This window comes from Plectropomus leopardus, chromosome 11 (genome assembly GCF_008729295.1).
Source record: "Plectropomus leopardus isolate mb chromosome 11, YSFRI_Pleo_2.0, whole genome shotgun sequence".
Lineage (NCBI taxonomy): Eukaryota > Metazoa > Chordata > Actinopteri > Perciformes > Serranidae > Plectropomus > Plectropomus leopardus.
This window is the reverse complement of record NC_056473.1, coordinates 7,620,351-7,632,976: the sequence shown is the minus strand read 5'-3', so window position 1 is coordinate 7,632,976 and position 12,626 is coordinate 7,620,351. Positions and strand designations below refer to the sequence as shown.

Here is a 12,626-nt window from a genome sequence, read left to right as displayed (position 1 = left end):
GTAATTCCTACGGTGGCTGAGAAAGTGTGTGTGTGTGTGCAAAGTGACGAGGTAACGCCATAACAGTAACTGTCAAGTGGCCCATAAGTAACACAATCTGTGAAGCTGCAGTGTGAATGTGTTTAGGTGAATGTGAAGCAGGAAAACAGCTGCACAGATAACTTTGCATGATGAAAAATAAGTTAAAGGTACAACCATACACACACACATGCATATGGACATCTAGTAAACCACCAACACATATATTCACATACTCAACAAGCCACATAAATGGCTGTGCAGTGACATAAGAGTATTACCCACACGAAAGGCTGAAATTGAATCACCCATTTGCTGTGGCGCCGTGGGTCCTGCATTATTAATGAGGGCAAACCTGAATGAGCATCCTGCCTGATGTTTATGCCTGCATCAAGCTGTGAGCGGATTTACTTTGCACAAATATTACATTAAAACAGGGCTCATTCATTAAGTGTGCAAAGCCAGGTCAACTAAACTAAACACAAAGCTCCTGTGTCACTGTGTGAGCACATTAAGCACTGAATGTCAGACTCCATGGCTGTTTATGCACACATTGCTCACATAACTCAGCAGTTCCTAGTATTTCAAGGCTATATTTGCATTTTGACTTGTATTGACTTTTTGTTTGGGTATACACTTTTATTTTAGGTGGCATTGTCATAGAAATTAGCTACATTTTTGTGTGTGTGTGTTTGTTTTTTAGGGTCAACATGTTTTATAGACCTCTTTACAATTTATTATAGGGTTACTTCACATCCTAAATGTCCATCTATTTATCAATTACTCCCCTGTGTAGAGAAAAGTTTGTTTTTCTCATATGCCTCCAATGAACAAAGAATTCAAAAACAGAGAAAATACTTGATGAATTGAAATCATAGATGCCCGATATCAGTACATCATTTTAAAACATCTGTTTGCAAACACTCACACAACCCACGCAGTACGAGCCAAGTGTCATTTATCCAAATGTATGCTCTATACTTCCCAAACACACAGCCATTTCTGACAGGGAACTGAACTAAATGTGAAACTTGTCTATACTCCTTTTAAAGCCAGACTCCATTAACATAAACAGTCATTTTACCTCGCTGAACATGGGAGCTATTGATCTATAGCTGCCTCGATCTGTAGTTTGGTTGTATAATTGTGTGACTTTTTGGATCCAAACTGACTCCTTAACACCGAAGGTAAGAAATATTATAAACAAGCAAATAAATTTCGGCAGTAGAGAAGCAGCCCCTGTGTCCAGTGAGGTATAATTGAAACTTTTTGTTGATGGAGTCTGGTAACAATGTTGCAGAAAAGAAAATTACAAATGGTCATTTGGGGTTTTAAGTGTTTCTTTAAGGCACTGTTGAACAAAATAATGTTAAATTATTGTAACCCAGTATGAACGCTGGAATCAGGTACAGTAAAAACCAAAAATGTGATGTTGCTTTATCACTGTGTCTACAGAGAAGCCAAGATATGCAGAGAGCTGGGACTTTGAGGTGTCAGGCTCTTCATTCCTGCAGTTTGAGCTGAGTATGGGCTGTAGTAAGTCCACCTCCTTCTCCCATGGTGTGCGGCTGGAGTACTCCACAGACTGCGGCCATCACTGGTCTCTCATCACCCCAGAGTGTGTGCCGCCAGCCATCGGCTGCGCTGGTTATACTCAGAGTTCCGTCTACACCTCGACTCAGTACAAACATTGGAGGAGGATCACTGTCTACCTACCCAGTGCTGCTAAGTATGTCTTTTTTTAACTTTTATACTCCAAATTATTAGAGAGTAATGGTATATTTTCTGAAAGTCGTTTTCTCCATAATTTGCTGTTGAATTTTTCAGTTCCCCCAGAACTCGTTTCAGGTGGATCCAGACCCACTTCACCCCAGGGGCAGAAGGATGGGCTCTTGATAACGTTTTACTTGCCCCTGGCTGCCCTTGGATGTGCTCCGGCCATGGTCTGTGTGACAACGGACGCTGTGTGTAAGTAAAACAGGCTTTCCCACACAGCTGGTTAATTTAAATCTTTGGTCATTTTTACACTTCTGCCTAAATGTAAATGTTACTTACCCTCATTTTTTTTACAATGTCACACAGGTGTGACAAGGGTTACGGTGGCGCACACTGTGTGCCTTTGGCCCCTCTGCCATCTGTACTGAGAGAGGACTTTAATGAGAACCTGCAGCAGGAGACGTGGCCTGAGGTGTACGGAGCAGAGAGGGGAACTCTGAGTGGAGAGCCTCTTAAATCTGGCACTGCCCTGATCTTCAAAGGGGTAAGACTACTGAACACTATTTAGAAAACATTCAGAGCAAAATAATACAGTGAAATCACAGAGGCATAGCTTGATATCTTAACATCACCCACTCTTCTCAACTGAACAACAATGTAATCCTTGTCTGTTTGTTTTCAGGATGGTCTGCGAATGATAGTGTCACGAGATCTGGACTGTACAAACACTCTCTACATTCAGTTCTCTTTCAAATTCATCACCAAAGGTAATACATAACTCACATTGCACAGCCTTTTTGTCCTCTAAACCTGCACAAATAGGACCGAATGCAACAGTTACATTTTCAACTAACTACGCTGCCAATTTTGGTTAGGTAATATGCAAACATTGATCAAAAACTTGGCCTCTTTCTCTGCAAATGAGCCTCAATACAAAAACAGTCCCATTCACAAAGATCAGTGCTAATAGACACACATGGTTACAGTGAAATTGTTACCGTCCTCAGAGGGTTAGTGGTAACTGAAGCACATTGACAGACTGCAATATTAAATCCCAAATATGGTTTCTTTTGATGAGATTTAAATTCTCTGCTTGGAGTTTTGAGAGGTGACTCTGCACCTCGTCAGTCAGGACCTGTAGCTTGTAGACTGAATAACTCAGTTTTCTTTCTCTCACTGCCATTGTTCTGCACCATGTTCTAGGTGCAGAACCACATGGATGATGGAAAATTGCAGTCATCTGTAAAACTTTATGGGCGTGTTTGCACTGTAATTTTATTAGCTCAGTGTCTTTGTGAATCACACCTTGAGACAGGGCATATAGCGTCTGCAAGTGATGCACAATTCATGGTGCTATCAGCAACCCATTCGTTATGAATTTGCCCTTCCCTCAGTGTTTTTTCTTTTGTTATAGCTTTATTTTTGATTAAAAATGTTAGATGTTTTTATAGTAGTTTATCTTGTGTCTTCTTTATCTTATCTCTTTTCTAGGAGTCCCAGAGCGCTCTCATTCAGTGCTGCTGCAGTACTCTGTGAACGGAGGGATCAGCTGGCTCATGCTGGATGAGTTTTACTTCCCAGCTTCCACTGACACTCTGTTCCTCCACCTGCCGCTGCCAGCCAGCGCTCAGACCAACGCCACTCGCTTCAGACTCTGGCAGCCTTATAACAGCGGTGAGTGAGCATACTGTGTGTTGTTGCACACTAACATTCACACAATCTGTGCTCTTCACACCTCTTGTCTGTTTCTTCTCCACCTTCATCATGCCTCCTGAACCAGTACCATCACTGTGTAATAATCGCCACTTTATTATGCCCTACAGGTAAGAAGGAGGAGGTGTGGGTAATAGATGATCTCATTATTGATGGCAGCTCCTTACACAACCCACCAGTGGTGATAGACAGCTTTGAGGAAGGTCCCAATGAGTCCAACTGGTTGTTCTTCCCCGGGGGGAACACTGGCCTCTACTGCCCCTACCAGAAGACCGGACTGTAAGGAAAACAGTTTTGAATGTTGACAATGACCCTGTCTTGACACTGTTTCTTATGTTATATAATCTGTAATGATAAAGATGTTTTCATCCTTGACTAATCTTTGTTTGTGTGTGTTATTGGTTCAGGGAGGAGGATGACTCAGCCATGGTGTTTGTCTCCAGCGAGCTCGGTGAGCACTCCATTACCACCAGGGACATTGACGTAAATGAGAACACTATCATCCAGTTTGAGGTACACAAACACAGCCTTGATGACTTCTTTTCCAAAGCAACAATCATAACACTTACTCATTGAAAACAGAAATCATGGCTCGTCATCTTCGCCGATGTTATGTATATTTATGTCCCTCCAGATCAATGTGGGCTGCACAGCTGAGAGCTCCTCCGCCCACCCAGTGCGTCTTGAGTTCTCAAGGGACTTTGGTGCCACATGGCACCTTTTAGTGCCCCTGTGTGCCGGCGGGCCACAGCCCTCCTCACTGTGCTCCACGGAGCTCCACCCTGCCAGCATCTATTTCCCTGGTACAACTCAGGGCTGGAGAAGGGAGGTCATTCACTTTGGCAAGCTTCGCCTCTGTGGGTAAGGACTGGATACAAATCTTTTATCTTGCTTACAAGATCATTTGTGTTTATTTTTGTTTCTTACTCTCAACTCATCACATTGTCACCTCCTTACAGGTCAGTGAGGTTCCGTTGGTATCAGGGTTTCTTTTCAACTGGTTCCGCTCCGCCAACATGGGCATTAGACAACGTCTACATTGGCCCGCAGTGTCAGGACATGTGTAATGGTCACGGGACATGTGTGGGTGGCAGCCATTGTATGTGTGACCCCGGCTACTCTGGATCTGACTGCTCTGTGCCTGACACCCCCAACCCTGACTTCCTCAAGGAAGACTTTGAAGGTACACTGCATACAGATGCACACAAAAAGCCATCAGGAAGCAGTTAATTAAAAATGTACAGGACGTGTGTGTATTTTCTGATCAGTTATTAGAAATCCTTGATGTTAATACTCTAGGAAAGGTCATTGGTCATTGCACGTTTAAAGCTTCAGTCATCTTATTTCACTGTTTTTTAATAACATGAAATGTGATACATGCTGTTGGAGTTAAATTTTTCTACACCTATTATGCCCTTAAAATATATTTGGTTTTTAATATTTTCCTGGAGTAAAGACAGGTATCTCCTTCAGGTCAAAATGCTTTTTACAACATTATTTTGCAGGACTTCAGTTTTCCTTTTGTTGTTGTTGTCGTTATTTAAATAGTATATGATGGATTTATGATTGTGTGTTTGCTGCTTTGCTGCATTCTCCATGTGTGTATATACTTGTGGCTCTAGGGGGAGCTGTTGATGCTGAGCGTTTCAGATTACTGAGTGGTGGGAAACCATCCAGGAAGTGTGGTATCATGTCGAGCGGGAACCACCTGTTCTTCAGCGAGGACGGCCTGCGCATGTTGGTTACCAATGACATGGACCTGGCAAATGCCAGGTGAAGCTACAGCTACACAAGCAAACAAAGAAAAGCACTCTGAATTCACACATACACTCTGACCAAAATGAATTTACCATCTTCACTAATAATCTCATGTATTGATGGCTGCACTCTGCAGGTTTGTTCAGTTCTTCCTACGTCTTGGCTGTGGGAAAGCGGCTCCAGATCCTCGCTCCCAGCCGGTGTTACTACAGTTCTCTGTTGATGGAGGTCTTACGTGGGGCCTCCTACAGGAATTCCTCTTCAGCAACAGCAGTAATCAGGCTCGTCTCGTGGCCCTGGAGATCCCGCTGCGCGCCCGCACTCCTTCCACTCGCCTTCGCTGGTGGCAGCCCTCTGAGAATGGACACTTTTACAGCCCATGGGTCATTGACCAGGTACAGTAATTGAGGATTCATCCAGCCATGCATCTATCTATAGGCCTTTAAATCATTTTCATTCACAGTTGAAACATTGAAGCTTTTATCCATCCAGACTTTAAATTTTTCATCCCTCTGACAAATCCACTGTCTCTGCCTTCTTCACATAAACTTTGCAAACATGTATCTTTTATTCCCTAGGTGGTAGTAGGTGGCAGTGCCAGTGGCTGGGGACCTTTGGAGGATGATTTCTCTTCCATCGATGGGCGCTCATGGCTCCTCCACCCTGGAGGAACCCGAATGCCTGTTTGTGGCTCTGATGGGCCTGCTTTCGCATTCATAGAGAAGTCCAACACTCGCTATGCTGTTACCACTGACATCAGTTTGGGTCAAGATGCCTTCATCCAGTTTGACTTTTCTGCTTCCTGCTCCGTCACCAACTCCTGCTACTGTAAGCAATAAGATGTGTAAATAAGATGTGATTAGTAGTCAGTACTAACCAGGGCTGTAACTGGTGGTTAATTTCATTATTGATTAATATGATATTATTTTCTAGTTTTATTGATAAAGCGTTTTGTCAATAGAATTTCAAAATATAGTGAAAAATGCCTGGTGACATTTCCCACAGCTAAAATGACATCTTCATATGTCTTGTTTTGTCTAACCAACAGTCCAAAACCAAAGTCTATTCAGCTTTCCATTATATATGATTAAAAAAGAATCAGACTCTCTCATTTTAGGAGCTGGAACTAGCAACTGTGTGGCATTTTAGTGTGAAAAAATGACTGAAATAATTATTAAAATAGTTGTAAATTACACTTTTTTGTGGTTCAACAAATCAAGCAATTGTTTAAGCTATAATATTGATGATGATGATGATGATATTTATCTCATATATTAATGTCTGCATGGAAAAGAGCATTGGCCAATGAGGATTACTTTGAAAAAAAATGTTTGGTTGTCATGCCTTTGATTTGAACATTTTCTAGTTGTTTCTCACTAATACCACCACATGTTGTCAAATACAGTTAAAGAAAGATGTTGAAAGAAGTCATGGCATTTTGTTTTTTTAGTTTTTAGGACTGACAAACTGTTTATGTTTTAAGTTTTTATTGCAGTTTTTTGAATGTGCATAATTTTGGTAATTGTGTTTCTTGTCGCTCTCTGCAGCTGTAGAGTTAGAGTATTCTCTGGATCTGGGTTTGACCTGGCAGCCTGTGGTCAGAGACTGTCTGCCTACAAGTCCTGACTGCTCCTCCTACACCCTGCAAAGGCTGCTGGTTTCTGACACTTACAATAAGTGGGGCCGCATTACCCTGCCCATCCCATCATATGCCAGGTCAGCACTGCCTTGAACTGAACTCAGGCACATGGCATAGATTTACTCGTGTAACTTGTGGCATATCCTGATTATTCTGCTTCTGCCGTATACTCTTAATGCTCTAAAAACAAATAACATCAAACAAAGGTCCAACAGTGGCTATGGTGTTACACTTCGTCTATATTACAACCTGATGTAAATCATGAAGTGCCTTGTTTTGTTTTATAGTTTCATTCCTTGTTACTGTATATATTTTATTTCATCATTGAGATGTATCTGTGACTTTGATTTATGTCTTCAGGTCTCCAGCCACGAGATTCCGTTGGTTCCAGCAGGCTCCCTTTGACAAGCAGCAGACATGGGCTCTGGACAACCTCTACATTGGTGACGGCTGCCCAGATATGTGCTCTGGACACGGACGCTGCCAACAGAGCTCCTGTGTGTAAGTAACGTCAGCGTTGTGCATACATACACCAATATTTTTACAGTAAATTGCTTGAGGTGTAGTTTATGTCTGCTGCATTAAGGTGTAAAAATGTTTTATTTTTTAAGCTTTGTAATAACGTTTTGAATTTTGCTTGCATGCATACAGAATGCTGTTAATGAAATAGTGTTCTACCCAAATGGTTTTATTTGATCATATATGATCATATTGGATGTTTGCCAGACTCACTATAACTTGATGACAAGCTTGACTTTGAATATGATTTTTTGTATCTGACTCCACTCTCCTCCCCAGGTGTGACCCAGAGTGGGGTGGTGAGTACTGTGATGAGCCTGTGGTTCCTCTGCCCTCCCAGCTGAAGGACAGCTTCAGTCGAGCTCCCTCGCTCAGCCACTGGCACATACTCACCGGTGGGAAACTCAGCACTGTGTGCGGAGCCGTGGCCTCTGGAGCTGCTCTGCACTTCAGTGGGGTAAATATACATCTACCCTTGGTGTTTGATCCTTTTTTAGTTTTTACTTTTACTTTCTTAGAACATCTTCTATCATGAATACTTCAGGGTTTTGGTGGGGATAAATGCAAACAAATGCATTCATGTTCTTAAATAAAGTTGACCCAGCATCAACTCAGGCTAAGTAAAACAACAAACTTCTGCAGTTAAGACTACAAAAGTAACAGCATAAGCAGACTGAGTTGGGAAAACAGATGATGAAAATAAAATGTCAGAGAAGAGAGGCAACAGTATCCGAAAGATGTTGCTGTGACTATCAATCTGTTAAATAGAAACCCACCAAGTAAGTAGCTGTCAGCAATTATGTCAGCTTAAGTTTTCCTGAGGCACTTAGGGCAGTGTTGTAAAGGGATACCTATTGACAGGCTGATCTTAATGTCGACAGACATATTGCCAGAGAAACCTCCTAAGTGCACCGTTAAAAGTCTTAAATTAAGCTGTATCAAGATAAATTACTACTCTGGTTAAAGGTCAAACTTAACCTACTTCAGTTTTATTATTCTGGTTATGTTTCAATGATTTTCTCTGTAATAAAGATAACATACGTGTTTAAACCTTTGGATTTGTTTTTACAAGGATGATACTGTTAAACAGAGAAATAGAAAGAGAGACAAACAGACTGTCAGGAATTCTTCAGCACAGGACTGTGCTGGCTAAGCCCCTGACTGACTAAGACTTTATTTCTCTGTGTGCCCAGAGCTGCAGCCGTCAGCTGGTGACAGTGGACCTTAATCTGACCAATGCTGAGTTCATCCAGTTCTACTTCATGTATGGCTGCATGATCCCACCTAGCAACCGTAACCAGGGCGTGCTTCTGGAGTACAGTTTGAATGGAGGAATCAACTGGCACCTGCTGACAGAAATCTTCTATGATCTGTACACCAAGCCTGGGTGAGTTTTATCTCCAGGGACACAAAACTATCTGCACATAACTGAATGAATAGTGAAGCAGGACTTCTGTGACTTTCTTCATGTTTTTGATTGTGTTCAGGTTTGTGAATGTGCTGCTGCCCCCTGCTGCCCGTCAGGAAGGAGTGCGTGTGCGCTGGTGGCAGCCACAACATGAGGGAGCGGACCACAGTGATTGGGCTCTGGATAATGTCCTTATAGCAGGGTCAGACCCAAGAGCGCAGATATCTGACACATTTGGAGGGGTGGCACTGCCCAACCATGAGAGAGCTCCTGCTGATGGGACCTCAGGAAGAATAGGGCAGCTGAGCGAACAGGAGGAAACTCCCATAGGTATTTCTGAATCCATTTCTCAATTAAAGTGGAAGTTTTTTGCTCTTACTTATCATTTTGACGTAAATGCTGCGTGCACAGTGTAAGGTCTATAGAACAAATGACACCATCTGTGCTTAGACTGGTTCCCTATAAGCCTCTCTTTCACATGCAATTCTGTCTGCAAACATGTAAAAATATAGGTTCAATTTACAGAGAAAAGGAAGTTTGTTAACCGAAACAGGAAGAGGATTGCACTTTTATTTTCCTGGTAACTATCGATAGCTATCCCCAGTTACCAAAGAGCATCCAAAGTAACTTTAGAAAACAAAATGAAATGCGTCTTGTGTTGTTGGTAGTTGCTAGGCTCTGAGTGAGGAAAACAGAAAGCAATCCAGTTGTCTTTGCGACAGCGGCGCCTACAATAATACCATTTGGAAACGCCTAGGGGGGAAAAGTTGAACAATTTACAGGAATGTCATATTGTTTTTGTCGCTAACCAAGCCTCTTGGCCCTTTTTGCTTCATTTTCTTTCTTTGTTCTCAGTGAGCGATCACTGGTTGTTCTCAGAGGACTGCTCAGTGCAGCGATTCTGCAGCTCTCCTGATGGAGTGATGGTGTGTGGCAACGCTGATGGGAGAGAGGTGTATGCTGTCACACATGATATTATTCCTGACAAGGGCTGGGTCATGCAGTTCAAGGTAAATCATGAGCCTAAAGTGACACACACACATACGCACACTATAAACATAAATTTGTGTTGCATGATGTCCTTTAGTGTATCAAGTTCATTGTACTATAACTTGTTTGGAAGACTTGTACCTCAGGTCAAACTGACTTCACTTATGTGAATGAGAAACTAACACTTGAGCCTCAGTTGTCCTTACTGAACGAAGATTGTGGTACAGCTCACAAGCATTGACACAGAAAGAACAAAATTTACATTACATTCACTCAGCTTCATACAGTTTGTCCCACGTCACACACAATCATGTATTATCACTACATTAGGGAGGAGGCAAAATAATGTTGTGTAACAATCTTATCTCTTACCACTGGCACCAGAGACTCCTAACGTTAAGCACTCCAAATGTGAAGGACTCTGCTCAAATACCAAACCATGACAATCCACAAACCATACATTTGTCAATGTGTAATGCATTTGTCCATGACATACAAACGTGCACATGACAGTGCACGTTTGAATGAAATTAAGTTAGAATGTCATATTTGCCACAGTATGATGCTTGAATGAACTTGTTGATATGTGTGTGTTTATTTAGATTGCAGTAGGCTGCAGCGTGCCAGAGCGTCACGCAGACCGGCAAATTCATGTTCAGTATTCAGTGGACTTTGGAGTGACCTGGAAGTACCTGGTACCCCAGTGTCTGCCTGCTGACCCCCGCTGCGGAGGTCAAGTCTCCCAGCCGTCCGTCTTCTTCCCAGCTGAAGGCTGGAAGAGGGCGGTGTATCCTCTGCCTGACAGCCTGGCTGACACGTGAGTCATCCCACCTCTAACTTTACATGCTAATGATAAAACATACAGTACTGCTTCATATTTAATTATACCATCAAGACCTAAATTATTGATACAACAAATTATTGTCATATAAATTGTTAAAAGCATTGTCATATAAATTATGAAAATAGTATGCATGTTGTTTGACTTACCTATCTTGTCTTTTTCCTCAGTGCCGTGCGATTCCGTTTTTTCCAGCAGCACTCAGACATCCAATGGGGTGTGGAGAACTTTTACATCGGGCCAGCGTGTGACAGCCACTGCGGGGGACATGGAGATTGTCTGGATCAACGCTGTCTCTGTGATCCAGGATTCACTGGACCAAACTGCTACGCCAGCACTGCTCTAAAGGTAAAGTCTCACTCTCAGTCAGTTCAAAGAAAAACTCCAATTACAAAAAAAAAGTTAAGTAGAATTTAGATGGTATGTGTATGTGTTTTTTGCCATAGGCATCTCTGAAGGAGCGTTTTGACTGGGAGGGGGCAGCAGGCCCTCAGTGGCAGGTGCTGGAGGGTGGTAGGCCCTGTACTGACTGTGGTGTGCTGGTAGAGGGGACAGCCCTGTACTTTGGAGGAGCTGATGCCAGACAGGCTGTCACTGCAGATCTGGATCTCCGAGGAGCAAAGTTAGTACTCAGCTCCTGTCAACCAAGGCAATTAATATCTGTTTATCTTAAATATTGTGCTGCTCCGCATTTTACACTGTGGTTTTGTTGATAGGTTTGTAGAGTACTGGGCCCGGATCGGAAGTGAAGATAACATGACCATGTGCCACCGTCCAACTTGTCGTAAAGAGGGAGTGCTGCTGGATTATTCTACTGATGGAGGTGCACAAACATCATGCGTGCATTCAGTGCATTGTGTATTTTTCCTTTCTCATCATCATGATTGCTTCATTTATTTTCTCATTCTGTCCATATCTGTTCCTCAGGTGTGTCGTGGACGCTGTTGCATGAGATGGACTATCTGAAGTATGTGTCAGTGAGGAGGGATTACATCGTCCTCCCAGAGGGAGCCCTGACCAATGCTACTCGTCTCCGCTGGTGGCAGCCATTTACCATTTCCTCTGGCCTCACTACTCCAAGCCTGGAGAGAGCACAGTGGGCCATAGACAACATCCTGGTGGGGGGGTCAGACATCAACCCATCCACTCTGCTTGACACCTTTGATGATGGTGAGTTTGTTTGTGCTGTTGTAACCAGAGCACACAGCTCACCTGTCAGGACAAATTAATTCATGTTCTGGAAATCCCTTTGAATTTTCCTCCTCCTCTCTTGTTATGTCTTTACCTCTCACCAGAGGGTGTTTCTCATGAGGAAAGCTGGAGTTTCTATCCTAATGCAGTCCGCACAGCTGGCTTTTGCGGAAACCCCTCATTCCACCTGTACTGGCCAAACAAGAACCAAGACAAGACACACAACATCCTCGCCACTCGAGAGCTCATAGTGCAGCCGGGATATATTCTACAGTTTAAGGTACTCTGGTGCAAGACAGCTGCAAACCTGCTTTATCAAGAGCTATGCTGTACATTGAGGCTTTATTTGTTCACTCTCTCCTGTTGATGCAGATTGTTGTCGGTTGTGAGGCTGACACCTGTGAAGACCACCATTCCGTCCTGCTACAGTACAGGAAGGATGCAAGGTACGACACAGTGAGGCCCAAATAAAGGAAATCACTTTAATATAGTTATAAAACAACTGCTGATGTATCTTTTCTATTTCAGCAGTAAACAGACAACACACAAACATTTTCCAGCTATTGTGGAAGCAGACATTCGTTAATAAGCGGAAAAAAACAGAGCATGTAATGACATGATCTACAACATCAGCGTTAAATGTTTGGTCAATAGGCTCAATAGCTTAAAGCACTAGTCTGACTTAACACCCACTATTAACCTTTTAAAGGTCCAGTGTGTAGGATTAAGGGGAATTTATTGGCAGAAATGGTAAATAATATTTATAACTATATTTTTTATCAGTGTCTAATCAACTGGAAATAAGTATTGTTGTGTTTTCATTACCTTAGAAT

At 42.6% G+C, this 12,626-nt stretch overlaps 1 protein-coding gene across 2 annotated transcripts in view; it reads left to right on the top strand.

Moving 5' to 3' along the window:
• The window catches only part of reln (reelin), a 114,914-nt gene that overhangs the window by 93,148 nt on the left and 9,140 nt on the right, over positions 1-12,626 (top strand). For both annotated transcript variants that reach the window (XM_042495701.1, XM_042495700.1), the window contains exons 34-58: positions 1,474-1,747; positions 1,846-1,986; positions 2,101-2,278; positions 2,417-2,501; positions 3,226-3,408; positions 3,558-3,726; positions 3,855-3,960; positions 4,082-4,308; positions 4,407-4,630; positions 5,070-5,220; positions 5,342-5,600; positions 5,784-6,033; positions 6,753-6,921; positions 7,205-7,345; positions 7,643-7,820; positions 8,557-8,750; positions 8,851-9,101; positions 9,627-9,781; positions 10,364-10,578; positions 10,773-10,950; positions 11,049-11,224; positions 11,319-11,425; positions 11,530-11,772; positions 11,898-12,073; positions 12,166-12,239. In XM_042495701.1, the coding sequence (XP_042351635.1) occupies positions 1,474-1,747; positions 1,846-1,986; positions 2,101-2,278; positions 2,417-2,501; positions 3,226-3,408; positions 3,558-3,726; positions 3,855-3,960; positions 4,082-4,308; positions 4,407-4,630; positions 5,070-5,220; positions 5,342-5,600; positions 5,784-6,033; positions 6,753-6,921; positions 7,205-7,345; positions 7,643-7,820; positions 8,557-8,750; positions 8,851-9,101; positions 9,627-9,781; positions 10,364-10,578; positions 10,773-10,950; positions 11,049-11,224; positions 11,319-11,425; positions 11,530-11,772; positions 11,898-12,073; positions 12,166-12,239 (4,504 nt within the window). The remainder of the gene's footprint in view (positions 1-1,473; positions 1,748-1,845; positions 1,987-2,100; positions 2,279-2,416; positions 2,502-3,225; positions 3,409-3,557; positions 3,727-3,854; positions 3,961-4,081; positions 4,309-4,406; positions 4,631-5,069; positions 5,221-5,341; positions 5,601-5,783; positions 6,034-6,752; positions 6,922-7,204; positions 7,346-7,642; positions 7,821-8,556; positions 8,751-8,850; positions 9,102-9,626; positions 9,782-10,363; positions 10,579-10,772; positions 10,951-11,048; positions 11,225-11,318; positions 11,426-11,529; positions 11,773-11,897; positions 12,074-12,165; positions 12,240-12,626) is intronic.